This window comes from Sceloporus occidentalis, unplaced genomic scaffold (assembly GCF_023333645.1).
Source record: "Sceloporus occidentalis isolate IW3139 unplaced genomic scaffold, rSceOcc1.0.p SCAF_8, whole genome shotgun sequence".
In the NCBI taxonomy this organism is placed as follows: Eukaryota; Metazoa; Chordata; class Lepidosauria; order Squamata; family Phrynosomatidae; genus Sceloporus; species Sceloporus occidentalis.
In genome coordinates, this window is record NW_028316988.1 from 41,604,554 (window position 1) to 41,631,526 (window position 26,973).

The following is a 26,973-nucleotide window of genomic DNA, read 5'->3' on the forward strand; positions in this document are numbered from 1 at the left end:
TTTGGAGAGGGCTCTATCATATCACCTCTCAGTCTTAAACATGCCCAACTTCCAGAACCTTTCTTCATAGGCTTCCAGACCGTTAACCATGATGGTCACCTTCCTCTGGACACGTTTCAGCTTGTCCATATCCTCCATGAACTGGGGGCCCAGAACTGGACCCAAGAGTCCAGGCGGGCTGTGACCAAACCAGGCTTAGCTGATACCTGGAGAGGTCAAGAACTGGCCCTACAGCCTTTTGCCTGAAAAGCCCATGGTCTACCACTGAATCGTAATCTCTAGGCAATCCAGAAATTGAATTCTGCACGTAGGAACTCTGAGGCATACAGCCTTAAGAAGGCACTTAATGCTACAGCAAATGCCAGCTTTTCCTCTGTGGACTGTATTTATCTCAAGGATTTGCCAGCGACTCTCAGACAGAGTTCTTGCTCCCAGTCTTAGCCTAAAGGGACTTTCTGCTCAAAACACGTCGACTTTTAAAAAGGGCAATAAACAGCTGATTGAAACTGGCACTTGCCCCATGTTTGCCTTTTGACCAACCCTTCCTTCTCTCCTCAGTTCACCTTCTCTGGGCGTTCTTCCAAGGGAAGCCTTTCTGTTCGGTGAGACAGGTGTCAATCTGGTTCTTATTCCGGTGTTTAGGTCCCAACTTTTCTCATAAGAGCAGCATGCAAATTAATTTAAACAGTAAATATAGAATAACTCTCCTTCAAATATTGAAGTCCCATTTAGGGCTGTAAATGTCATCATAAGGACCTTGAGCGTGGATCAGATTAAGCGAAGCATTAAAAGCATGGCACAAAGTCAGAACTTCATGGGAGCCTGAGAAGAGAAGATCTCATTCAGCTGCTCTCCCTTCCCTTCCCTCTCTCTTTCTCTCTCTTTCTCTCGTTCCTTTGCTTCTGACCTGCACAAACAACACCAGGAGATGTCACCCTGCACTTTGCTCTTGTTTTTCTTTTTTCCCCCTGAAGCTTACTCTTCTTTTTATTGCCGTGTTCCCATTTTTATTTTATTTCCTTCTTTACAGAGCAGCCTCCCCTTAATTGCTCTTACTGTAGATCATCCAAAACATATTATTTAAAGATCAGCTTTTGCCTTGATTTACGGGGCTGCTCTTTGATTTGATGTTTTTACGTTTGGAGGCTTATTATTTTTCCCTAATTACAGCCAAAGGAAGTTCCAGATAAGTATCATTTTAACGTCGGGAGCCAGAACCCCAAGGAAAGCAGATTGCATGGATGCTGCTTCTCCCGCTGAAGTCGAGCGGTTAGGGTTATTCTCTGTCTCCCTCTCCCTTTTCTTAATTCATTGTCTTCCTATTTCTTGCTCCAAGGGGTGTTACGGCATGGAGTAACGGTGGAGTTGGAGAGGGAGCAGGACTAAAAGGGGGAGTTATTTTAATTATATCCACCAACTGTCCTCATTTGGCAGAAACAGTCCTGATCAATCCTCTGCATTCCCACTTTTTCAGCTGCTCTTAAAATGTCCCGGTTTCTCTCTCCTCCTACTTTCCCACTTTGTCCTCAGCTTACTCCAGTCGCTGCAAACTGAGTTCAAAAAGTGCTTTGCACTCCTTTAACCCATGAGATCCAAGCAAAAGCAAACTACCGCAGCCTTTCCAAGCTTGTCTGCTCTTCCCCGTTAATATCTCTTTGCAACTTCGACTTATGTTGCATGGCCACAGCAGGCGTTCCACTTCGCATCTGTGAAATGCTGTCGGGTACATTGGCTGCCGTGAATAAGAAAAGCCTAGCTCTGCAGACTTTGTGGCAATGGGCCTGCCGATTATTACCATAGTCACCGTGAAGAATAAATAGATAAATGCAACAAACAGAGTGTTTTGGAGAGAATTACAGAGCCTTAACCACAGACTTCCTAGTGCTTTGTTCATGGCTGCTGGTGTAATAAGATGCCAAGGTCTGGATGTGAAGGTTGCTGCCTGCTGAGAGGATCTCTTTAAATCCCCATCGAAGGGGAAGATCAGCATTTCTGTCCGCCTTGGATCCTGTTTGGGTTTCCAGGCAAGAGAAAGACAGAGGAACATAAAGGCTTTGAGGGTTTGGTTCCATATTGGAGATTTCCAATACGGAGATGTCCAGTCGCATAAAACCTTGGTCCCAGAGGCGGTCGGTGGCACCTATTTCGGTAGGCACTGGATCCAAACTGGATTTTTATTCTATACTTTAAAGGAGCTGGAAAGGTTTAGGTGAAATTAGGACAAAACTAGAAACTCTGAATACTTTGTCACTGTTTCCCCCAGTATTCAAACATCCCAATGTACTTTAATGGCATTAAAGAATGGGGATATATATATATATATATATATATATATATATAGTACAGAAACTGGATTTCCTTTACAGAAGAAACTGTTTCCTTTGTGGGGAACACATTTTATGTGCAGAAAACATGTTTTTTGTGCCAAAGGATTTTGGTCGTTTGAATACAGATAGAATGGTGCAGAGCAATATTCATTTTCTTCTGCAGAAGTGCAGAATCCACAGCAATTAAATCCTCCTCGCATGCAGAGGCAAAAGGGTTTGGAGAGGGCAAGTGGAAGGATCAACCATACATCTCTTTGCAGTACTTACATCCTACCCTCAGTTCTGACGATTCGAAGGCAACATAAAGTAAAGCAATAGTGTAAAACGGTGAGAAAGATTATTGTAGGAGGTGAAAGCAGTGTTGGGCCATTTGAGAAGTAAAAGCAAGGCAAAGCCCGGTGAAATATGTTAAAGCAATAAACTGAAACGTACACTGTTTCTGAAGTGTCTGAAACTGGTCCTCATCTACCACAACCCTACTATCATCTTTATCCATAAAGTAAAATGAGGGAGAAATGGGTGGGTTTTTTGGGGGCTGCGTTTTCATGTTTCATTGTAGGCCACTTGGGGTGGCATCTTGTTAGTGACATGTTTGCATATAATTGTGGCTTACACTTGGGTATGTCAATATACACACACACAGACAGACACACACACAGAGAGAGAGAGAGAGAGAGAGTTGGCCCTTCATTTTTGTGGGGGATCTGTTCCGGTCACAGACACCCGCAAAAACAGAGGGTCGCGCTTATTCAAGCCCCATAGGCTTGAATGGAGCGTACCTCCATGTGCGCGCTATTGCAAATAGCGGAGGTCGCCTCTCTGCGTATATTCAAGGGTGCGGATCTCAGATCCATGCATTAGGAGGGGCGACTCTGTGTGTGTGTGTGTGAGAGAGAGAGAGAGAGAGTGTGTGTGTGTGTGTGTGTGTGTGTATTGATGGGATGCAAGGGGACTATTCTCCAGCCCACTCCACCCACCATTGCTTACTAAGGGTAGAAAGCAGTCCAGCCAATGAAGGCACAGCTGGCCTGGGCTTTGAAGGGAAGAAAACGGATAATGCACTCCATTTGCAAGTGCACCCACATTTCTTCCCCCTCCTAGCCCCTCTTGAGTCATTCGAATATGGATAGAAATGTTCATTTTCTTCCACAGTGGTGCAAAATCTATGGCATTTATCCCTCCTTGCATGCACAGACAAAAGGATTGGTATCTTCTGGGATCTGGGTCCAAGAGCCCCCCAATGCTTCATCCTCTAATTTCATCATCTAACCACCTCTCTCACCTTGCTTTTCTCTTCCACTTCTTTCATAATGGCTTTCATGGTGGAAAGTCTGCTCAGTAACCATCAGCACCTTTTCCTCTCTCTCCTCTTCAGCCCGCAAGTTGAAGAAGCTGGGCAACCTGAAGATGCAAGAAGAAGGCGAGGCAGCCGGCCCCTCGAGTCCCACGGAGGAGCAAACGCCAAAGATGTCCATGTCGCGCATCGACAGCCTGGAGTGCCAGCCCATCTTCCTCAACGTCCTGGAAGCCATCGAGCCGGGCGTGGTTTGCGCAGGCCATGACAACAACCAGCCGGACTCCTTCGCCGCCCTTCTGACCAGCCTGAATGAGCTTGGGGAGAGGCAGCTGGTCCACGTGGTGAAATGGGCAAAGGCTCTGCCAGGTAAGGCACCCGTCCGTCTTCTCCGTCCCGTGTTGTTATCTGCAAAATCTGTCTGGCTTCACATCACATTGTGAAGACGCTTCTACCCAAGCTGTGCTTGGAAATTCAAGATGGATTCCCGCAAGCATGCGGTGACGTCTGGTGGCCGTTCATATATTTGCTCCATGCACTCGAGGCTTGGTTCCTTCGGCTTAAGTGCTGCTTCTCTCTGGGCGCATTCATGCTACGCAATTACAGCAATTGTCATGGCAACATCCTTTGCAATCACTGGGATATGTAGTTTGGTGAGGCACTAGGGCTCTCTGGCTGAGAATTCTAGGTCTTCCTCCCCAAACTTCCAGTTACAGGATTCAACTGGATGAAACTATGGCAGTTCAGGTGGAATCATAGCACTATAATGCAATAGCATGAATTCCCCTTTCTCTTTACTTCTCTCTTTCTGGTCTGGAGATGTTTTGGGTTTTTCTTCCATCTTTGGTTTGGGGTTCTTCCGTCTGATGTCTTGGTTGAGGCTTATAAACGGAACTGGTTTTGTTCTTCTCCTCTGCCCTTCCGCGCCAAGCAGGAAAAATAACAAATCTACTGCTATTTATTATTATGTAAAACCATTTGAAGACACGTATTTGCATGTTACACTCAGTCCATGCCTCTTTTAATTGTTTGTGTTCCATTATTTGCTATTAAAGTGACATTCCCGCCCATCATTTGCAATTAAGATGATTGCCAAGAAGAGAGCGGAGTAAACAAACCAGGCGTAAGAACTGCACCCATAAAGCAATAATAACTCAGAGGAAAGAGTTTTAGAATATATAACTCCAGAAGATGAGGTTTCTTAATAAATTACAATTAGCTGTCTTGTGAAAACCCAATTTTAGCAGAGGGGGGACTAATCCATCCCAAATGGTTTAATGTAACCGGGTGCTTTTGCATAAATGCATGAGAATTATAAAAGTGTGGTACCATCAAAAGTCACAATCTTGTACTGGAATCTATAGCAATGATAGTCTCTCATCCAAACTTTCCAAACCACCACCCCACATTGCAGCCACTCATCCCAGTTTCTTACTGGTGGACACTGGAGAGGAGGAGCAGCAGAGAAGCATCTAGCTATTTTCCTATAGCTGGACACAATGATGGGTGTCTCCATGGTCATCCGCGGATCTTCCGGACATCCTTGCAGATAATGTCATTGCTGTGTGTCAAGTTACAAGAAAACACATCTCTGTTGCTCCTCTATTTTGCACTAACTAGAAAATGGCTGGCTTCAATGATAGGGAGACTGCAACTGAGGAAATGTAGGATGGAGCAGGTTTCTCCATTGTGCATTTGGCAGAGAACATCTGTCCATAGAAGTGGGTTGCAATGCCCTGAGTCTGACTTAGGAAACTGTAGACAAGTCTCAAGATGCTCAAAATGATTATTTAGTTAGTTATTAGTTATTTTCTAAGTTAGCTGGGCATGTTTCATCCTACAAATACTTCCAAGGCCTTTCTCAGTGGCAACTTACAATCCAAGTTCAGAAATGTTAGAACCGGGAATTCTCAAACTATTTATTGGTTTTAGTAGTTCTGCAAATGGTTTGAAATTACCGAACTTTGGATCTGAGTAGCTCAAGGAAGGGCTTATATTCAGAGGCTGAAACGCAGGGGGGGGGGTTTAAATTAATAAAATATCAACCCTTTGGACATCTTGAGATGCGTTTCCAGTTCCTTCTGTGAATTCCTTTGGATGTGCCCAGTTTCTGTTTCTTTTATAAGCCGAAATGCATGCCATCATAATACATGTTTTTTCAAGCACTGAGAAACCTCCTTGAGAAGAATCCTGGACTGGTGACATTTTTCACACTTTTGGACTTATTCCACACAAAATTCACACTTAGTATTTTTGCACAGAAAACAGCATTTTCTGTGCAAAACGTTTTGCAGGAAAGGCTGCGATTGGGGACGAATTGTGCAAATCGCCTGTAGATGATTTGAATAGAAAATGCTTTGTCTGTGTGAAATAACCACATACAAATGTTGAGCAGAGCTAGTCTCGAATTGCAGATAGACTTCAATAGTTTATGAAGACTTTTCTTGTACTGGGAAGAAAATGGCTTAAATTGATGGTTGCTTCTTTCAAGAATTGCATCCCCAGCGTAGTTTCTTTTGCCCCATCAAGAACAGTTTGAGCATATTTCCATCCTTTCCCTTATCTTTCCTGCATCCAACCATCCTGACAAGGAGTTTGGGTTGCAAAAGAGGGACTTGCCAAGGGTTACCCATGTTTGAACCTGAGAGACGTTTGAACTCGGTGAGCTCTGTGCGTGACAACCTCCTTATCTTTTATGGTCCTCGCAATAAAGATTCCTGCGTGTGGTGTAAATCATATGCTGGAGCCACAGTCCATTCTTCTAGGGGCTTCCCCAGATAAGTGTGTCCCCCGTGACACCCTGGTTTTGTGGGTTTTCCAGCTTCGGTAACATTCCCCCCCCCCCCCCCCATTCTGTGAGTTGAAATGCCTCTCTTGAGGATTAATTAATAGCAAATATGGCTGGCATTTTTGGATCCACCACTAGAATGTGGCCCCTGGGGACATCTGTCACAATGAATGTGGCCCTCAAAGAACTTGCCGACCCTTGATATAAACCTCTTAATTCAGTGTAGCAAGCTATTCCCCCCCCCCCCCTTAATACTCATCCATAGGTAACATTGTTGAAAGTCTAGAGAGCTGGTGGAGTCTAGGGCGTCTAGAGCAGTGGTTCCCAAACTGGGGGTCGCGACCACTTTGGGGGTCAAATGACCCTTTCTCGGGGGTCACCAGGTTGGGGTCCAACCCTCCTCCTCCAGGGCAGCCAAGTCTCCTCTGGCCAGCCGCTGCCATGATCGCGCGGAGCTGCCACCGCCGCCGCTACCACCACCATGATCATGCGGGGCTTCCAGCAGCCTTTGTGGCCAGAAGCCCCATCCCTTCTTCTGGCCAGTGGCCTCCCTAATTGGTTGGAAGGTTGGGAAGGGGCAGAACTTCTGGCTGCAAAGGCCGCTGGGGCTTGTAGGCAGACAGAAGTCCTGCCCCGTTCTGGCCTCCCAACCAATCAAGGAGGCCGCCAGCTAGAAAAGGGGCGGGATTTATGGCCGCAAGGGGGTCACTGGTCTAGAGAGCTTGTGTAAAAGGTTCCATTTTGTACTCGGCCATTAACTTGGGCCGGTCACTCTCCCAGTCTACCTCACAGGGTTGTCATAAAGCTAATGCGGTCAACTGGAAGGAAAGGTTGTACGTTGCTTTGAGGAGTTTGGAGAAAGAGCAGGATATAAATGCTAATGATTCACAAACCACATGAACTGAAATATCTCCGTCGGCTCCAAATATATCTGTATATGTTTGCTCTCAGAAACACTTCTTTTCAGAAAGCACTTGCTGCAGAATACATGCCGTCCTGCTTATAAAACGTTGCTGAATCCGGCGGGCCGTTTTCTGTCTGAGTCACGCAGAAGGAGGCTTTCTGGAGTTTGTTTATCCGCCCTTGTCAACATTTTTGCTGGGTCTGCATGATTGATTGCCTTTTTAAAAGAAAATAAATGATATGTTGTATTCTCAAAGGGAAAAAATTAATGTCGCAGCACCCGACATGTGCTTGTTTCACCATATGAGGAGGCCGCAGATAGGAAATAGTCACCACGAGTGCATTGTGTGTTTGTGTGTGTAACATCTCTCTGGCAAATTTTGAGTTGTCTTGGCTGGAAAAGGCTGCTACAGAAAAAAAAGTCTTGCAAAAGCTTTTCAATGCAAAGGGGGCAGAATTTGCAAACAAGGGGCCATGTTCTTATTTTGCCTTTCCCTCTCAAGCTCTTCTTCGTTTATTCTATAAGGATGGAGACCATCAAGTGGCAGCTGAGGTCCCCTGCGTCTCATTCGCAGGGTTAGATTGATAGACAGCCATGATGTGGTCAGACAGCGTTAAGGAGGATGGACTTAAAAGGGCCATTTCAAGTTTTGCACGGAGGCAGCCATGGCTTTGCTACCAAGCCTATGCTCCAGAAGGAGCTATTGAGCTCCGGGACAGACGTTTCTGCAATAATACTATATGTATTGTGTGATGAACTCCCCTCATCTCTGCTTGTTGCGGTATTTCAAGAGCAGTGGTACATAGGTTTGTCTCCCTTTGGGAAGAGGAGGAGACTTGCAATATTTGCTGACGCTAGCCCTGTGTAGCTGTTTAGCGGTCAGTCTTGAAGTCCAGTTGGCTATGATGGCAGCCAGGTTCCCAAGCAGAGTCTGAAAATACAGGTAAACGCATTGATCCGTACTCAGCAAACTAGTTCTTGCAGTTTTATTTCCCACCAAGAGTGCTGCTGAAATATTGTCTTCTTCTGCACAGCCATTAAAGATACACATCCTATCCATTATTTCCCCAATGGGCAACCCTAGTGTGTCAAGGGTGCAAAAATAAGAGAAGTGAGTATTTATTACACTCCTTCTTTCCAACCGTTTGCAAAGCTCCCTCGACATCCTTCGGGGAGATTTCAGTGAATTTGGAAAGGAGGATTAAGGGACTTTGAGGCATCAGGGAGGAACTCACCCTTGATATTTTTCATATCAAGAACTAAAGAAGATGGAGGTGGATGAAGAAAATTAAAGCCTGGAGCCAGCCAAGGGTTGAGAGCGCACGTGTTTCATGTGGCTGACCTGCCTGGCTTGTGTTTCCTTGTTAGCACATCAGTGCCAGCTTCACAGAGCTCATCAAAATGTGTTAAGTGGAAACAGCCCTCTCTCCTCCTGGAGCATGAAGGCCGGAGAAGCACACTTGAGCGCTTAGATCCCAAGCTGGTGCTTCTGACCGAGTTCGGATGGTTTGGCATAATGGAGCTAACAAAGGCGGCTGGCATTCCACAGTGTTGGATTATCATCGCTCCGCTAACACCATTTGGGCACCTGCATGCATTCAGTTCAAGCGTGGCTAGGAGGACTTCAGGGAATGGTTTTGCACTGGGAGGATGAAGAGGAGGAATGAATAAAATGAAATGAACTAACAAGGAGGAAGAGGAGGAATCAGAAGAAGAAGAGGAGGAGGAAGATGATGACAACGATTGATGACAAAGATGGGGAGGAGATGGCATCAGCAACTATGAAAATGACACACAAACACAAAGTGCTGTTGAACTCTGACTGCAAACTCAACACACCGACAAGAATTGGAGGAGAATTCAGTGATCAGCCAGACAGAAATTAGGAATCCTGTTGGCGACAGACATTTGGATAACCTGGGATTGCGCCAGTGTCTCTGTTTCGAGGGGGGTTCTGTTTCATTCCCTCCCCAGTTTGAATTGACATCCTCACATGCCTATGGCATATATATATATATATATATATATATATATCTCCGTCCACCAAAAGCATCTGAGGAAGTAGACTCAAGTCTGCAAAAGATCCTGCTGCCAACTTCTTTCTTTCAACAAGTCTCAAAGGTGCTACAAGATCTCTCTACATACTGATCCTACAGACTAACACAGCTATAGCTTTGAATTCCCTGCCTTGGTTTGTCTTCCCTCCAGAGAGATGAGAAGCAGTATCCCATGGGAGGGCAGACCTTTGGCTCCTTTGGGTGTGATGCAAAGAAGAAATCTTGAACGAAGTACATCTGCCAATGGGCACTGATCCCCTTTATGCCTTTAAATGGGTCATCTCACTTGTCTGAGTCCAGCCTTCCCATTATGGTTCTGCTTTCCTGCAAGGAAACCCCTGTCTCATTAAATTTATATTGGGTTCTGCCCAAACATACCAACGTCAAACAGCCAATGAGATCCATGTTAGCCTAATATTTTGAATGGAGTTCACTTTGGAGGGTGATCCTTGCTTACATCATCATCATCATCATTATTTAAAGACAAACCTGGGATTAATAAAACAGTGGTATAGTTTTCAGTGTAGATCAGGCTTGCACCTCTGACAAAGGTATCCATGAACAATGCACAGACATACTTTCAAAGGCTGAAAACATACACTTTTCAATAACTCCTTTCTGACTCAAAGGAAGCAAAAGCTTGTTTTCCAGCCCAGTGCAATTTGTAAAGGGGAGCATTCAGACTCCATCTCTTAGTCTGTAGTGGCTTAAATTTTCCCATGTTTCCTTCTTCTAGGCGAGAACAAATAATCCCATAGATTTTCAGTGACTGTGATTACGAGAGAAAAAACGAAGCGTGTTGCATTTTCAGTGATTTTTGGCACTCAAAGAAACAAGGTGGCTGATCGTTTTCTCAAGGAGATCTTCACTTGTATTGAGACCCTGTTGCTCACTGAGGAATAGAAAACTTGTGGACATCCGTTATATCCCTAAGTAGCAGCAATCGGGGCAATATTCCTTACAGCAATGCAAAAGTCTCCGTTGTTGCACCAACCCTCTCCTCTTCGTTCCTTACATTCACGGGAGGAAAGAGCATCTTAAGATCTGTACAAAATGGGGCAGACACAAAACCTCTTGTTTGGAAGCAGTCTCCTGTTCCAGCCGTAATCCGCATGGTGCACAGGAGGACATTTTAAAAGAGGCATAGGGGTCATCATGGGTGTACCCCAAATCTGTAAAAGCAACTCAAATGTTAACATTATAACATAAGTGAAGTGGTTAAGTTATAAGCAGCATGTCACTTAACCATGCCTTTCTTATTGGGGAAAAGGAACTATTTACAAGTAACCTGGCATTTGTAACTAGTTTCTTCCAAGTTCTAATTTACTTGGAAGACAGTTTCGGTGTTGCACTGCGGGGCCTTCCATCCAAACAAGAGCCTGAGTGTTCAAGTAAGTGATGGATTACTTGACACACCTGATTCATATCCTTGTTTGTGTCTTTGCCTTGACTCTAAGCAGACATAATGCTGCCATACCAAAGGCATGTGGGCTGCATGTCCAAGACATTTGAATTATGCCTTGGCATTACAAACCAATCCCATTTTCTCTTCTTAAAATGCATGCTTGACCACAAAATGCACAGAAATTACAGAATAACAAGACATCCTATAGTCTAAGTCCATAGCCTACTATATAGGGGGGAATTGTCTGCATGTTTGATTGGTATTTTTTTTTACCCCTATCCTATGCATTGGGTGAACTTCACCCAATTCATTTGCAGTCTCAACTACAGTTATGTGCTTGCAAGGTTACAGGAGGTTTCAGCTCTCCTAGATTCACAATAGAATGCAGCAGTGATGCTTTACGGCTTCTGCATCACTGGGACAGTGGAGCCATTCTGGGGTTTAGTCCAGAATCTAAAGTTTGCTTGGAGGACAAGCATATCCAACTCTTTGCTACCCACCTTGAGTGGGTCAACTCTGCAAGGATATCTGATTGACCCTCACTCCACTAGACTTGGTTGATGAGACCTGGACCTTCACTGCTGGCATTCTCACTGTTTCCTATCGCCTTACGCATTTCCCATTTCTGAATTCTCCCTCCTTTTCTCCCACTAACCCGCCTGCTGCCCACCAGTCGAGCCTAATAGAACCCCTCCTTTCAGTACACTCCCCAAAGGGTCTCACTTCCAGAGAAAGCAGGCAGGCAGGAACTCAGAAAGGAGAAGTAGGGTAGAAGGTGGATAGGCAAGAGCGGTAGGGTAGGAGACAGTAGGGGATGGGAGAAAGGAAAGGTAGGGTCAGATAGGAGTAGGAAGGAAGAGAAAAGAAGTGGGAGGAAGGGAGGAAGAAGATGTAGGGTAGAGTATAATAGGGGAGGGAGGATGGATAGGAAGGTCTGGTAAGGTAGGGTACAGTAGGGGATGGAAGGAAGGAGAAGTAGGGGAAAGATGGAAGGACGGATGACGGTAGGAGAAAGGGAAGAAGATGATGTGGGCTAGAGTATAGTAGGAGCGGGAGGGAGGTTAGGAATGACTGGCAAGGTAGGGTACAGTAGGGGATGGAAGGAAGGAGAAGTAGGGGAGGGATGGAAGGAAGGATAGAGGTGGGTTAGAGTACGGAGAGAGGGAAGGAGGGAGGATAGCCTAGGAAAGAGGGGTAAGGTACAGTAAGGGATGGAAGGTAGGAGAAGTAGGGTAGGGCAGGGTAGGGTAGGGAGTGAGGCAGAAGGTGGAAGGAGGCATCCAGGCAGACTCTTAAACTTCCTCATCAAAGCACACAGGTTCCCCAGAGCCAGAGCCAGGGACCCCGTTGGAGGGAGCTAGCCCTTGCATCCCTAGTGCTGGCTGGCAGAGATTTCTGGGACCCTTCAGGAGAGAGTCAGGCCTTACACTCAGAGTGTAGGTTCCATTTCCATTCTTGCTGTGGTTCACCTACATAGCCTACATCTGACCCTCTTTTTCCCTCTCTCCCATCCCTCCCTTACTCCTCTCCTGGGGAGGTCAGGCCGCTGGAGGGAGGTTGTGTTACCAAACCCACAACTCCTCCTTTCCTGCTTTCTGCCACTCTTTCACCCCACCAAAGAGACAGCTTTGGCAGGAAAGCCCCTCCATTTACTCCAGAAGATCAAACACCTGAATAGAGCTTTCTAGTCAAGGCCCCCCAAGGAAACCAGACCTGTTCCACCCCAGGAATGACATCCCTGTCTTGTTCCCAGAGGCTGGGGATCTAGGAATCCCAGTGCCAGCAAGGCTATCAGGCATTCTGAGACCCTAAAAATCCCAAAATAACAGATCGAGTGCCCTGTCACCTGCAGCCCTACATCAGGAGATGGCCCAGACAGGTCCCCAGAGATGGGCAGACATCTCTGCGCAGGCTCTTAAAACAGGTTCAATGACGTTTGACACTAAAATCCAAGGTGGATTCACTGACTGACTGACCTGGAAGCCTGGAACGTGGCACATTTTGGCTTTATTGAGCCTGGAACCAAGATGCCATCAGTTGGAAAGCCTCTCAGTGACAGCAACAGCTAGTTCTTTCCAGGAGCCACTACAGTCCCTTACGCAGTGCTGTCTTCTCAGCCAAGCCCATTTCCCAAGGAGTGTTGTCTGTTTCTATTGCATATTAGCAGACAAGTGAGGACGCTGCAGCGAGCCGTCCAAAGTGACCAGCTCAGTGCTGCATGCCTTCACATCTCCCACACTGTAGCTTTCCGTGATGCACATGATTTTGTCTTTTGAGTTACAGGTTCTGCCCACCCAGGCCCTTATCAGGTTGGCTGCCGCATTCCAGGGAAAGCGCCGCACGTTGCGCCCCATCATGACTGGCCAGAGTACCCTCGGCTCTCCGCATCCAGACATCAAGGAGCTCTGGGTGGCTGCCTTCCACCTGTGGATCTCCCTTCTGCCGGAGACTTCCCGAGCTGCTCAGAACTTAAGAAGAGTTCTCTGGGTCAGACTGGGATCCCCTTTAATCCCACGTTTCTCCAATACTAGACAGCAAGATGTCTCTGTGACACTCCTTTCCCGAAGAACGGGTATTCTGAGGAACAAATGGCACCTCTCAACCTGGTTCCATTGTAATGGATGACCCTTAAGATCTCTTCCTCTTCCTCCATGAATTTATCTCTTCCCTGCCCCCTTTACCCCCAAAGCCATTGAAGCCAGAGGACCATCATGACATCTTGCGCCAAGACTTTCTGTGTTGCCCAAAGTCCTTAAGTGCTTCTGCCCGATGAGTGATGCCCGCTGTTCTGATAAGGAAACAGGAAGAAATAACTTTCAGCTATGCTTTCTACAGGGTTCAACAGCACTATATATGTCTGTGAAATTTTAACTTCTAATAACCATAGGGAGCAGTATCATGTCAGTATCATGGGGCCACGGGTGTGTGTTAACCCTTTCTACATGCTCTTATCCTTGCAAAGAATCGTGAATTCCCCCCCCCCCCCCCCAAAAGTGAAGGCGGTGGCAAGTCCTGGCCACAAGACCCAAGTTTTTCAGCCTCCTCCACCTCCGGAGGACTGTTGCTGCCATGTCTTTGGTTTGAAGGTGGAAGTGGTTGGTTGGCATCCTTTCCAGGGGTGAAGGAGGCTGAAAAGTGTGCACCTGGTGCCCAGGACATGCCACCACTTCCACTGCTGCATTGTATAATAAGGACGTGAATATCCACATTTTTTCCTATCTCTGTGGGATTCTGGAACCAAATGCCTGTGGATATTGTGGGGCCACTGTAGCAGTACTAGAGGTGCAATTTACAGCTCTTTTGACATGTTTGCCAGTCCAGATTGCTAACTTGCAAACCTATCCACACAAATATGGGAAAGAGGTTCACCGAAAGGGTCTTGGGGACTAGCATGAGGTTTTAATTTGCCGAGACTGTCTTGAATTGCTTGTAACCGTTAGGCTGCTGGTATGCTTTTACTGTAATGTTACATATAGTGCGGGTTGTACGGTTTTTTTAAGTACTTAAATACAGTTTTATATTGAGATGAATGGCGGAAATTGGTCACTCGGTCCCAACCTCAGGGAAGCCCATGGCGAACCTCCTTCGTCTGAATCTTGCCAAGAAAACCCTAGGAGAAGTCAGGCTCATCTCTAATTCAGAGCCAACTTTAAGGCACTGAACATGGCAGCAGTGTGGTGTAGTGGTTTTACTGCTGGATTAGGGACTGTGAAATACATGGATTCAAATGCCTGTTCAGCCATGGAAACCCAATGGGAGACCAGCGTTAAGTCCCAACTCGTCTATGGAAACCCTCTGGCTGACTTTAGATAAGTCACACTGTCTCTGCTATTTCCTATGCAAATCAACCACGTGCAGATTTTATGCAGAATAAACTCCCAACTGTAGCATTTTCTGTGCCGAAATTGATATTTCTGTGTTGAACTATCCTGTGCAGAAAATGTTGCTTTCTATGCAAAACAACCATGCGTGAATTTTGTCCAGAGTAAGTTCCGAACTGTGGAGATTTCCGTCAGTCCGGGATTTTTCTCGTCAGCTTTTCTCAGCACTTGAAAAACATGTTTTGGGCCATTTTTTGAATATTTTCAAAAATTCATTCCATGCTCATGTGGGTATTTATGCAATGCTGAGGGAGCGTAGGATTCAGACCCGTCTGCGTACAAATGTCAAAGGAGTTTCCATTACCAAATTGATATTGCATCTCTGCATGTCTGTTTTTGGAAAGCGTTTGTGAAACAAGTTCATTCTGGTGTCCAGATTAAAGCCTTGTGTGACGAGAAGAAGCAGAAACTCAGAAGCACTTGATGGAATCCACAGAAGAAACCAGAGACACGTTTCCAGATGCTCCAAAGACGACCAGTTTTAAAAGCACCACGGTTATTAATTTTCTAATGAAACCACCGTCTTTGGAGCATCTTGAGACATGCCTCTCGCTTCTTGCGCTGTCTGAGTAGGACAGTTTTCAGAGAGGAAAGAAGGAGAGGACCACACAAAGTCAGCTCTTGTTGTCTGTCAAGTCCTACTTTGGGCCCTTTGGAAAATGCAATTCAAGTTTTGTGGCCATTTGGCAAGACTTGCAGCTAGCTTTGCTTTGAGGAACACATCCTCACTGCAAAAACGAACAAGTAAATAAAACATTTCACTGAGGCTAAACACATGGGATAAATTTTCGGTTCAATGTAGGCATCTCTCTTGGAGGGGAAAATGGATTGGTAAATTTGGCCAGGTCCAAATAGTCACCTCAAGGGTTGCACTTCCACAGGGGTTGTGTTAAGTGGGGTTCCTAGGGTTGCAATTGGAGACATCCGCAGCCTTCTCCTACATATATACACTTCTGGGGGGTGAGTAAATTTAATGACCATTTTGCAGTGGAGGAACTTAAGGCCCAGGACACGTTGGAGGTTTAGCTGCCCAGCTGAAACACCAAGTGTAACCACTCTTGGCATGAAGGTAGACCTCCGTTCACAAAGTTGATGTGTTCCTGGGCATGACTTTTTTTACTGAGGCAGAAGTGTAGTGGAAAGAATAGGAATAGGTTCCTACGCTACAGACACGAAAACAGAGCAGTTCGATGTATTGGGGCAAACGTTTTATTCAGAACTAACTTCATGCACATGTCAAGTAAACCTTACATAAGTAAACAGAAAGGTTTTGAACGTCTGAAGCCCCCTGAAAGCTTTTTCCAAAAGGCATCCAGAGATTATTTTTTCCCCTTCTACTTCTCTTACAGTTTCCATTTTGATTGCCAAACTTCTATCATTGGTTCCCAACCTTTGGTCCTCCAGATGATTTGGACTTCAGCTCCCATCATTCTCAACTGTTGGTCAAGTTGGCTGGGGCTTCTGGGAGGCCCTAAGGTTGGGAACCACTGTTCAATGCTTTTTAAAATGTGCTTGGAGCAGGGGAAAGTAGCAAAATGTTGATATCGCTAAGTGCCAATATTACAGACAGGCCTATGGATCCACCCTAGAGATAAGGAGGACTTGGAAATGGTGTCACCGACATTCAGAAAGCGAGTCAGAGGCTGCAGTCCAACATCCTTTCTGCATAGCATAAAACTCCCAAAAATGCGGATATGTTACACTAGCACTACACAATCCTCATGAAGGACAGCAGCATTTTGCAACACAGATCATTGACTGGTTGCCAGTGCGCAGTGTGCAACTACAGTGCACAGTATTGCTGTCTGTGCAACTCTACTTTCACCGCAGTCAGCAGACTGCAGTTGTCACACTATGGTGAACAACTTACCCCACAGATGTCGCACAACTTACACTTATGTGTGTCATTAACAGGGTGCCATAAGAGCCTCCATTGAAAAAAATTGTCCTCCACTGCATGGTTTTTCACAAAACAAGCCAAAAGACAAGGCACTTTTTTAGCATCAATAATGATAGATGGATGGATGATGGTTAAATTTTTGATTAATTGCAGCTTGAGCAAACCAATTGGTGATTCAACATATAGGGAAATCCAGTTGATACAATGAGCCTCGCCTAATGAAGATTAACTATAGGATTTAGGTAACGGTGCAAAAAAAAAAAAAACCCCAAACCCCTATTTGGCAAAAATAGTTGCAAAACCAGTACCAAAGTATGGAAACTTGCCCTTGTTCTGCTGCTGCTGCTGCTGCTTCCTCTTCTCTAGGTAGGATCTCATGATCTAACTGATCAGAGAGGAAAACCTTTGAGCTAAGCAAAGATCTGCATCTTTAATCTATGCCTGAAATCTTTTAAGTAGCTGCCAGGGCCCAGGTTCCACTTCTCTGCCAAGGTTTTAAGAGCAATATTTGGACTTCAAAATCCTGCAGAACCAGTCCGACCGCCGACGATAGGTTGGCAAAAAAAGAGTAGATGGCATACGTGGCACCATCGGCATTGGTTCCTCTACCAGGCCATTCCTCTCTTTAAATTTGTTTTGGTTTTTAACGCCAAGCATTTTTATTACCTATAATTTTTTTAAGTCATGTGATGTATTCTTAATGTGCGGTTTTGTATTTTTGAATAAGTCATACATTGCTCTGAGCATGTTCTGGAAAATGCTAATCCTCAGTTCCTTCAAAGAACAACCCCCTTTTTGGCTCCATGAAAGCCTAGTTTATAGGCCATTGAATACAGGCAGGTATACCCTTTCCATTGGTCTGTTCACGATGGTCCATCCATGGTGGTCATATTTCCCTCTCCATTGGTCTGTTCACGATGGTCCATCCATGGTGGTCAGATCTCCCTTTCCATTGGTCTGTTCACGATGGTCCATCCATGGTGGTCAGATCTCCCTTTCCATTGGTCTGTTCACGATGGTCCGTCCATGGTGGTCAGATCTCCCTTTCCATTGGTCTGTTCAAGGTGGTCCATCCATGGTGGTCAGATCTCCCTTTCCATTGGTCTGTTCACGATGGTCCATCCACGGTGGCCAGATCTCCCTTTCCATTGGTCTGTTCACGATGGTCCATCCATGGTGGTCCGATCTCCCTTTCCATTGGTCTGTTCACGATGGTCCATCCATGGTGGTCCGATCTCCCTTTCCATTGATCTGTTCATGATGGTCCATCCATGGTGGTCAGATCTCCCTTTCCATTGGTCTGTTCACAATGGTCCGTCCATGGTGGTCAGATCTCCCTTTCCATTGGTCTGTTCACAATGGTCCGTCCATGGTGGTCAGATCTCCCTTTCCATTGGTCTGTTCACAATGGTCCATCCATGGTGGTCAGATCTCCCTTTCCATTGGTCTGTTCACAATGGTCCATCCATAGTGGTCAGATCTCCCTCTTCCCAACTTTGATGAGAAATAGGCTGATTAGAATCCTTGCCTCAGCATGTCTGCATGCAGCAGCACTATTGAATAATGGTGATCCATGGGCAGTCAGATCCATGGATTGCTAGCCCATCGATCCAGAGGCTCCACTGTACAAGCGTTGATGCCTTTGTTGCTTCCAACAGAAAATATGCTTCTGTTGGAGATGACAGAGTGGGAAGGAGAGAAATGACACACCTCTCCCACATTCGTACCCTGGTGACTCCATGGAGCGCCACCATTTTCTCACTCCTATCCTGAACATACCCCATGTCTTCTGGTTTCAGAAGCTGGGCCTGGTTTTCAGAAGCTAGCTCCAGGTCTAGCTAGGACAGACTCTTTCCTGAACCTTGAGGAATCAGAGTTGGCCATAGTGCACTAGATGGACCAAGGCAGTGAAGCAGTCAAAACCCGATCCCTCTGGATCTCCCTCACCCCAGGACATAGGATTGCACTGGGACAACTCATCCCTGTTGGCCCTAGACTTACTGAACAGGTATGGCGCACCTGTGCCTTTTCCTTGTGGTTGTGGTGTTATAATAATAATCATCATCTCCACCATCAAGAAGTACACAATGTTTAGCCTGAAGGTAGCCAGCCTGAATTTTGATCTGTGCAGCTGGCTTGTAAACACAGGCTTGCTCTAAGATGATGATGGTGCTCCTTCTGGAAACCCTTTCACCATTGCTATATTCACACTGGTGGTTCAACTTCACTCAAAGTTGTGGTTCAAAGCACATTATAAATGCGTTGTGTGGACGTACCCTTAGATTGTGATTTCACAAGGTACAGCCTTCCTAGGAATGTTCCACTAAATGTCCCAGAGTAAGCTTTTCCAGATTTGCAAAACACAATACGCTGAGAGAGAGAAAGGGATATCAAAAAGAAAGCTAAACCTCTTCATTTTTTTCCCTCTGGCTTATTCAGATATTTCTAGGAAAGAAGTTTTGATATGGGGCACATTTCAAAACTGGGTATGTTCACCATTACGTAAGTGGCATTTCGCCAGTATAACCATTTCATGTAACAGTGGTGTATCTTTCGGTGGTGAATCCATTAAAGTGGGGGAACCCCTACAAATCTGGACACTACAGCGCATTAAAGGTATTAAAGGTAAACGGTCATTATCCCAAGTGTGACCACTTTGTATAAAGGTATAAAGGATTTCTCCAAAGCTGTTGTGGTATCGACACTTACAGTTTATATGGCTTTCCTTATGGACCACCCCTCCGGTTTTCATTAAGAGCTTGCTAACTAATAACAGGCTTGCAAAGCCACAATATTCTGATTTTCTAGGGCAGGGAGGAGATAATGACAGTCATGTTCAATTAAAAATACTTACTCATTAAAAATGGTACTTGGGAGCCTTTTAAACCGTGGATGTCCGTGACTTTAAGACTGCGCTGAAAACACTAATCATTGAGATTATTAAGTGCTCAGCAGAAACCAGGTAATTGCTAATGAGCCTTATTTAATAGCGGCTGAAGAAGGATATCATCTGCAGAGCGCTTCGTATTCAGGAGCAGGTGAAATACTTAATTACAAGTCTTGGGGTACTAATGGGGAATGTTGAGTTCCCACCTTGACTTGGCTTTGAGTCTCATTTTTGGAAAGGAGCCAGGGCAGATATGGGTTAAATGCTGAGTAGGGATGCAATGGGTTTGCTTTTTTTCTTCCCCCACTTGACATGCGCCAAATAGAATTGACATTTGGAGCATCTTTCACCTTTGGAAATTAATGGGGGGAAAGTAGCTGAATAACAAAGCTGGGGAGATCTGACCTTTCAATCTGGACAATCCAAGAACCATAAACCCAGACAGGCAAATGCCATTCGAAGGCTTTCATGGCTGGCATCTATCATTTTTTAGCCCTAAAAACCCCTATCTATTCATATTGTTTGCGCATGTGCGTTGTGTGCCTTCAAGTCGTTTCAGACTTATGACGACCTTAAATCGAACTTCGTGGGGTTTTCTTGGCAAGTTTCTTCAGAGGTTTACTATTGCCATGCCCCTGAGGCTGAGAGAGTGTGACTTGGCCAAGGTGGGTTTATATGGCTGAGCCCGAGTCGAACCCTAGTCTCCAGAGTCGTGATCCAGTGCTCAAACCACTGCACCACGCTGGCCCTTGATTTGCTGGTCATGGAGGAGATAATGACAGTCATATTCTATTCAAAATACTTACTCATTAAAAATATTAATATTAATTTCATGGGAATGTAACCCATTCATATTGGATAGTATTAAATTCAATGGAAATGTAGGCCTTGAGTTGCCAGGTCAAGACTATCCCAAGCCCTGAGACAAGACTTGTGATGTCACAGGGGACACGTGTGACGCCACAAGGATGATACCATTAAAGATGATTCACAGTGTTAGAAAGGGACCACAAGGACCATCCACTCCAACCCTTGCCATGCGAGATGCACCATCGCAGAACCCCCAAGAGATAGTCATCCAACCTCCGTTTAAAGGTCTCCAAGGAAGGAGAATCCATCACCTTCCAAAGCAGCCTTACCTTTCATAGTGTTGGAGCGATGGTGGAAATGCACATAGTTTTTCCAAAAGGATTCTTGGTTTTCATGTACTTCGTTGGGTTTTCATTGTCACAATCTGCTTTGGGGTTTTGATTATATAAGAATGGGAAGCAGGGTTGTTAAAATAAAAAACCTTCAATGAATAAAGTCTGAGTTAACATGGTGTCTGGTGAGATGTTTGGGCAAAGTCCTCTGCTTGACATATCCAACTGGTGCGATGCAAAGAGATAGGAGGCCATCCTGGAAGTCCTGGGTGCAAATCTTGCCTCTGCATAAAGCTCTTCGGTGTGGTCCAGAGCAGGCCACCTCTCGAAGCGTCTCATCTGCATTATGGGAATAATGCAGTATTGTTGTAAGGATGGCACTGTAACATGATAAGTGAATTGGTTTGGATGTTCCAAAGCTGTCTTATCAATTCTAAATATGGGGCCAAGTATTATTATATCTTCAGGAGAATTGATTGACAGCTAGCCTGACAGAGGAACGCTGACTTTGACCCAACAGGAGCGGTGTCACCATTTTCTCAGCATGCTTTGCCTCAGGTGTGGACCCCTTGGTTGCCGAAGAAGCGATTCCAGAAAGGGATGTCCCTGGATGGCGTCAGGAGTTGCTTAAACCCTTAGCATTCCATACAGCAAAGATCAGGATATCAAACCCGGAAAATCAGAAGGCAGATTTAGTCTGCGCATCGAGATTTACGGCCGTTGGGTTGAGGGAACAACTTGGTAGTCCTGCTGGCTTGCATGCATGCGTTATAAAATGGCAGGCAACAAAAATGTTGTTTGCTCCCAGGCTTGTAAGATGCAAAGAAGCACAGCTTGAGTTCCTATCCGTTGCTTGACTGGTTTCAAGTCTCTTCGCGCAAGGCTGCTTGAAATTCAGTGCAGAGGTCCTCAAAACAGTCAACAAAACCCCCTTTTGTTTACAGGCCCCACAAAAAGAAAAACAGTGGGCCCTTGGAGTAAGTGAACTCCAAGTCTGTGAAAATGGAGGGACGACTCTATATTATGGGACTTGAGCATCCACAGATTTTGGTATCCCTGGGGAGTCCAGGAACCCAAATCCAATTGATACCACAATCTGTGGATGCTCAAGACCCATAATATACAGTCGCACCACCATTTTCGCAGACTTGGACTTCGCGTCCCTCGCCAGTTCGCAGGCGGCAAACAGAGGGGGACAAAATGGGGGACGCGCCGCCATTCAAGCCAATGGGGCTTGAATATTGGCAAATTTCCATTTCCGCAGAGGGGTCCGGAACAGATCCCCTGTTAAAACAGAGGGGCAACTGTACATTGGCATAATAAAATGGTGTCCCTTATATAAAATGACCAAGTCAAGATTTACTTTTTGGAATATGTCGCAACCACAATTATTGTGTCCCCCTCTCAGAAAAAAGTATATATTGTTTCACAAAATAATTTCTTGAACCACTTTGAGATTTGTGAATATGAGACAAGAATTACATAGAAAGACTATGGGGATAGACTATGGCAGGGGCATCCCTAGGGGCATTTGGGGATGCAGAGCACACCGGGTAACACCCGACATCGGAGTGACACCATTAATTTTACTCCTCTATAATTTTCTTTAGAAACATCACGCCTTACCAAATGTTCTCTTTAACCACATGGAACTATGTTCATGTAAATACATTTAGGGTGTAATTTAAAGGTATGGGAGGAAGTCAATGGGGGAGTGACCCCAGGAGTTGCCGCACCAGGTGATGCCAACCCTAGCAGTGATGCCACCAGTCTATGGAAATGATTCAGCCTGGCATGCAAGGATAAAACAAGTCAACGATTTCCATCCCTTCTCCCTTTTAGTTCCATGGCAAGAGGAAACACTTGATCTGGGGAATTTACAAAGATATATCCTTCTGCCATCATTGAACCATATTACCAGGAACCTAGCCATTCATTATAGTATATGGTCACAGATTTGGTACAGTAAAATGGTGTCCCTTGTATAAAATGGCAGGATCAAGGTTGGCTTTTTGGAGTTTTCTCTTGGGAGCCGCCTCGGGTCCCTTTTGGGGAGAAAGGCATCATAGAAATGAAACGAAATAAATAAATTTATATGTGGAGTTGAAGGCTTTCATGGCCAGAATCCATAGTTTTTTGTGGGGTTTTTGGGCTATGATGAAACATCAGAAATAAACTCATCCAGAACACAGCCCTATAGCCCCAAAACCCCACTAAAAACTATAAATAAATTCATACTCCCCCCCCCCCATTATTTTCACATTGTAGATGGTTGAATCCATGGATAAACAATCCATGGATACGGAGGGCTGACATTATGACAAACGTCACCTTTTCTCGTGTCACTTTTCCCTAGGTTTCCGTAACCTGCATGTGGATGACCAAATGGCGATCATTCAGTATTCCTGGATGGGCCTGATGATTTTTGCCATGGGATGGCGATCCTTCACCAACGTGAATTCACGGATGCTTTACTTCGCGCCGGACTTGGTCTTCAATGAGTAAGTCCTGGTTCTCTTTGCAGTGTGTAGCTCTTGACTCTTGGACGTTGGACGCAGTGTCTTTGAGCTGGAAGGGGCCTCATGGGCCATGGAGTCCAACCCCTTGCTCAATGTAGGATCTCCAGCTAAAGCATTGGTTCCCAAACTTTAGTCCTTCAGACATTTTGGACTTCAGCTCCGAAGAGGCCTAACTATTGGCTAGGCTGGCTAGGGTTTGGGGCTGTTGAAGTCTAAACACCTGGAGGACCAAAGTCTGGGAACCACTAACAGCTTCCCCAGTAGATAGCTACCTGGCCTCTTTTTGAAGACATCCAGAGAAGGAGACCTTCTCCAGAGAATGGGCTCCATTGGCCAACCTCTCTTGTTATCAAGAAGTTCCTTCTAATGTTCAGTTGAAATTTACTCTCCTGAAACTTAAAGCCATTAAACCTAGTCCTACCCTCTCCCTTGCTATTCTCAAGCAAGCCAAAGTTGTTTTAGTTCCTAACAAATCTTGCCAAGAAAGCCCCATGATAGACCTGCCTTAGAGTCACTGTAAGTTGGAAACAACTTGAAGACACTCAATAACAACATGTTCCAGTTGCTTCACTAACTCAGTTGTTGCAGCAGCAATAACAACAAAAGCAGGCTGGTGTGATAAAAGTCCTAAAGAGAAGAGATTCCATCTCAACATTAGGAAGAGTTTCCTAGTGGTAAGAGCAGTTTGGCAGTGGAACAGATTGCCTTGGAAGGTGGTGGACGCTCCTTTTTCAGAGGTCTTCAAACAGAGCTTGGATGGCCATTTGTCTGGAGTGTTTGGTTGTGTCTTTCTGCATGGCAGGGGCTGGGATGAGATTGCGCTTGGGGTCCCTTCCGGCTCTCAGATTATGGAGTCCAGCCTCTATCTTCCATTCCTAGGTCTCCTTGTGTAAGGATTTCAGTTTCATCCTGCCTCTGTCCCGTGATCCTTCTTTGGTAGTGAAACAGGACAAGAGGCCTCGCACATGCGTCTCCCCGCTGCCAACTTTCCACTCATTTCGTTTAGGTGATAATGGGCTGGACTAAGAATAGCATTTTTATGACACATATTTGGGGGGAGGAAGGGGCAGCTCCAAGGGGCCATGAAAGAGAAATGCTCCAAAACAGGATGTTATTTCTGATGGTGCGACATCTCGCATTTACTTGCTCCTTCCACTTTCCTTTTTCTTGCTTTTCCCGGCCCCTTTCGTGCAAACTCTTGAAATCCACCCATCTAAGATGTATTCTTAAAATCTCCTTGCAGCTTTGCAGGCATAAAATGGCAGGCATCTCTCTTGTCCTGAGCAGCCCTGGGATGGTACAGCAAGCCCCTCCAGAGCCCATAGCGAGAGAACAGGATGTATGCATCGCCCCTCGTAAAAGCGAGGGAAGCACTTTGCAGAGAGCATGCTGAGGAGGAGGATGGCACCGGTCCTAGATGAGCAATGGCCTCGTAATCCTGGGGAGGTTAATTTGCCAAGCTATAAATCAAACTCCACCAAGCACTGACGGCTGCAGGTGCCGTCCCCTTTTGCTTCGTGTTGTGAAACGCCAAGCCCTCCATTCTCCCCACTGATTCCTCCAGGCTTTTAAGCACTGAGATGTTCTCTGTTGACATAGATAAGGCCACTTCTCATCACATCAGTGATGCACAACCAAAGATACAACCAAGTCATCAGGATAGGGTTGAGCAGGGGGTTTCCATGGCCAAGCGGGGATTTGAACCCTGATCCCCAGTCATAGACCAATGCCCAAACCACTATACCTCTGTCCCATCATCATCACTCCAGGTGACATTTTGCACCCATGTGCCCATGGCCCTGAGAACAAAGTTTTCCATGACACTCTCCCGCATTTTCTCCTGTTTCCCTGGGAGAAAATTTGCAAAATCAACCTGTCCCTACCACCTCCTTATTTACACCCAGCCCTCTAAATCAGCTTTCCTCAACCCTCCAAACATTTTGGACTGCAACCCACCCCTCCTCGTTCAAAGCCATTTGCCAGACTAGCTGTGGCTCATGGGAACCAAAGGCCAAAAATATGGCAGGCACCTGTTTGCAAAAGGAAATTCTGAAATTCTGTTGCTGTTGCAAACATCCACTGCTTTGTGGCTTTCCCTGCTTGCGCTTAACCTGGAGAATAAATTATGCAGAGAGATATTCACACAGCTCAGTGAACAAGAAAACAAGGCGGGATGAACTGCAGCCGGAACAAGAGGAGGCTGTGATGCCAGCGGCAGGCAGCACAATAGAAGTGCTGTTCTGATAGTAATTTACTGATGTGGAATAGCGACAGAGGAACACCCACACTTCCTTGTAATTATGCGTCTCATTACAAGAGCCAGAGGAGGATCTGCGGGTCAGGAGAGGTTCTGGGTCATGGGGGGTTATTGGATAGGGTTGGATAGGGGTCAGGCTCCGAGTGCTGATCAGAGGAGTCAAAGGTCTGCCCCAAGAAAGAGATGGTGACAAGCCCGATCCCCACTTGTCCCCTTCTGGTGAGTTTCCCCAACCATGGATGTTGTCTTGCTCCCTTTTTATTGGAGTGCATCACTGTTCTTTTTTCAAAAGATGAGGCAGGTCATGGAAAGCACCAAACATAGGATGGGAAAATGCATCCCATGACCCTCATGCAAAATGCCCTTATGTGCCTTCTGTGTGACTTGGATGGGTAACTTCTCCATGGTTTTAGGAGGGGGGTTGTGGGCTGTTTTGGGCCCAGGGGAGGCCCTTTTGTAACAAGACGTGACCCAGAAAAGTATAATTGGTCATGGGAGAAAGGCTTTTAATAATGAGCTGTATTGTCTGCATTTGTTACTGCTGTTGTTGTTTTTTTTAATGGGGTATGTTTTTACAGCACTTTTGATACCATTTATAGTTTAATTCAGTTAATTTTGGGATGGGGTGCAGAGGACTATTCTCTGGCCCTTGTCCTCTGTCCAAAAACCTCCCATTGCCTGGGATCTTTGAAGGCATGGGAAGGACCTATGCCATTATCATTAACAGGTGGGAAAAGGCTATATGCCTGTCGAATCATCCTTTAAAGAGAGAGATGGAAAAGGAAGAGTTCTTTGGCATGATTCTTTGGTTTCACTTTCATCTTATATGCTGGCATCGGCTTGTCTCTCCTCTCCTTCCTAGGTACCGGATGCACAAATCCAGGATGTACAGCCAGTGCGTCAGGATGCGGCATTTGTCTCAAGAATTCGGATGGCTACAGATCACTCCCCAGGAATTCCTCTGCATGAAAGCTCTGCTCCTCTTCAGTATTAGTAAGCAAACCTATTTCCATATTACCTTCTTTCTGTTGCTAAAGTTCTCATTGGTGTTGTTATTTTGATGGTGTTGGTGGTGATGATGATGATGATGATGGACAAGGAGCCCCTTGGCTAAGAGAAATATGTATGCATGTTGACTCACTGTTCAACAGTTGATTCAATGGGGCTACTCTAGTTGGGAGAAGCCAACAGAAGTTAATGCTGTTGTCAGCCCCAACTAGAGTAGGCCCATTCATAGATTAGAAGAGACCACAAGGGCCATCCAGTCCAACCCCCTGCCATGGGATTTGTTCATGAGTTGACCCACGTTCAGTAATTGATTCAGTGGGTCTACACTAGATGGGCCTAACCAAGAGGATTCAGGCTGTTGTCTCAACTACAGTAGACCCATTCACTCAGTGGGTTTCGTTTACATGTTGGCTATTCCATGCATCACAGCAAACAGACTGCATCATAGAAATGCCTGACTATGGAGAGGTGACCAGATGCTTCTTCAAGGCTGTTTGGCCACCATGAAGTGTGGAATGGCCTTGTGGGAAGACTAATGGGGGTTGCCATTAAGTCAAGTCTTGTGGGAAGACTAATGGGGGGTTGTCATGTGGTTCAGTGTAGC

General features: G+C 45.6%; 1 protein-coding gene across 1 annotated transcript in view; it reads left to right on the plus strand.

Annotated features, from left to right (window-relative positions):
- Positions 1 to 26,973, plus strand: part of AR (androgen receptor) — a 127,175-nt gene that overhangs the window by 92,063 nt on the left and 8,139 nt on the right. Inside the window, exons 4-6 of the mRNA XM_089536384.1 lie at positions 3,703 to 3,990; positions 22,942 to 23,086; positions 26,224 to 26,354. Of these exons, the coding sequence (XP_089392510.1) occupies positions 3,703 to 3,990; positions 22,942 to 23,086; positions 26,224 to 26,354 (564 nt within the window). The remainder of the gene's footprint in view (positions 1 to 3,702; positions 3,991 to 22,941; positions 23,087 to 26,223; positions 26,355 to 26,973) is intronic.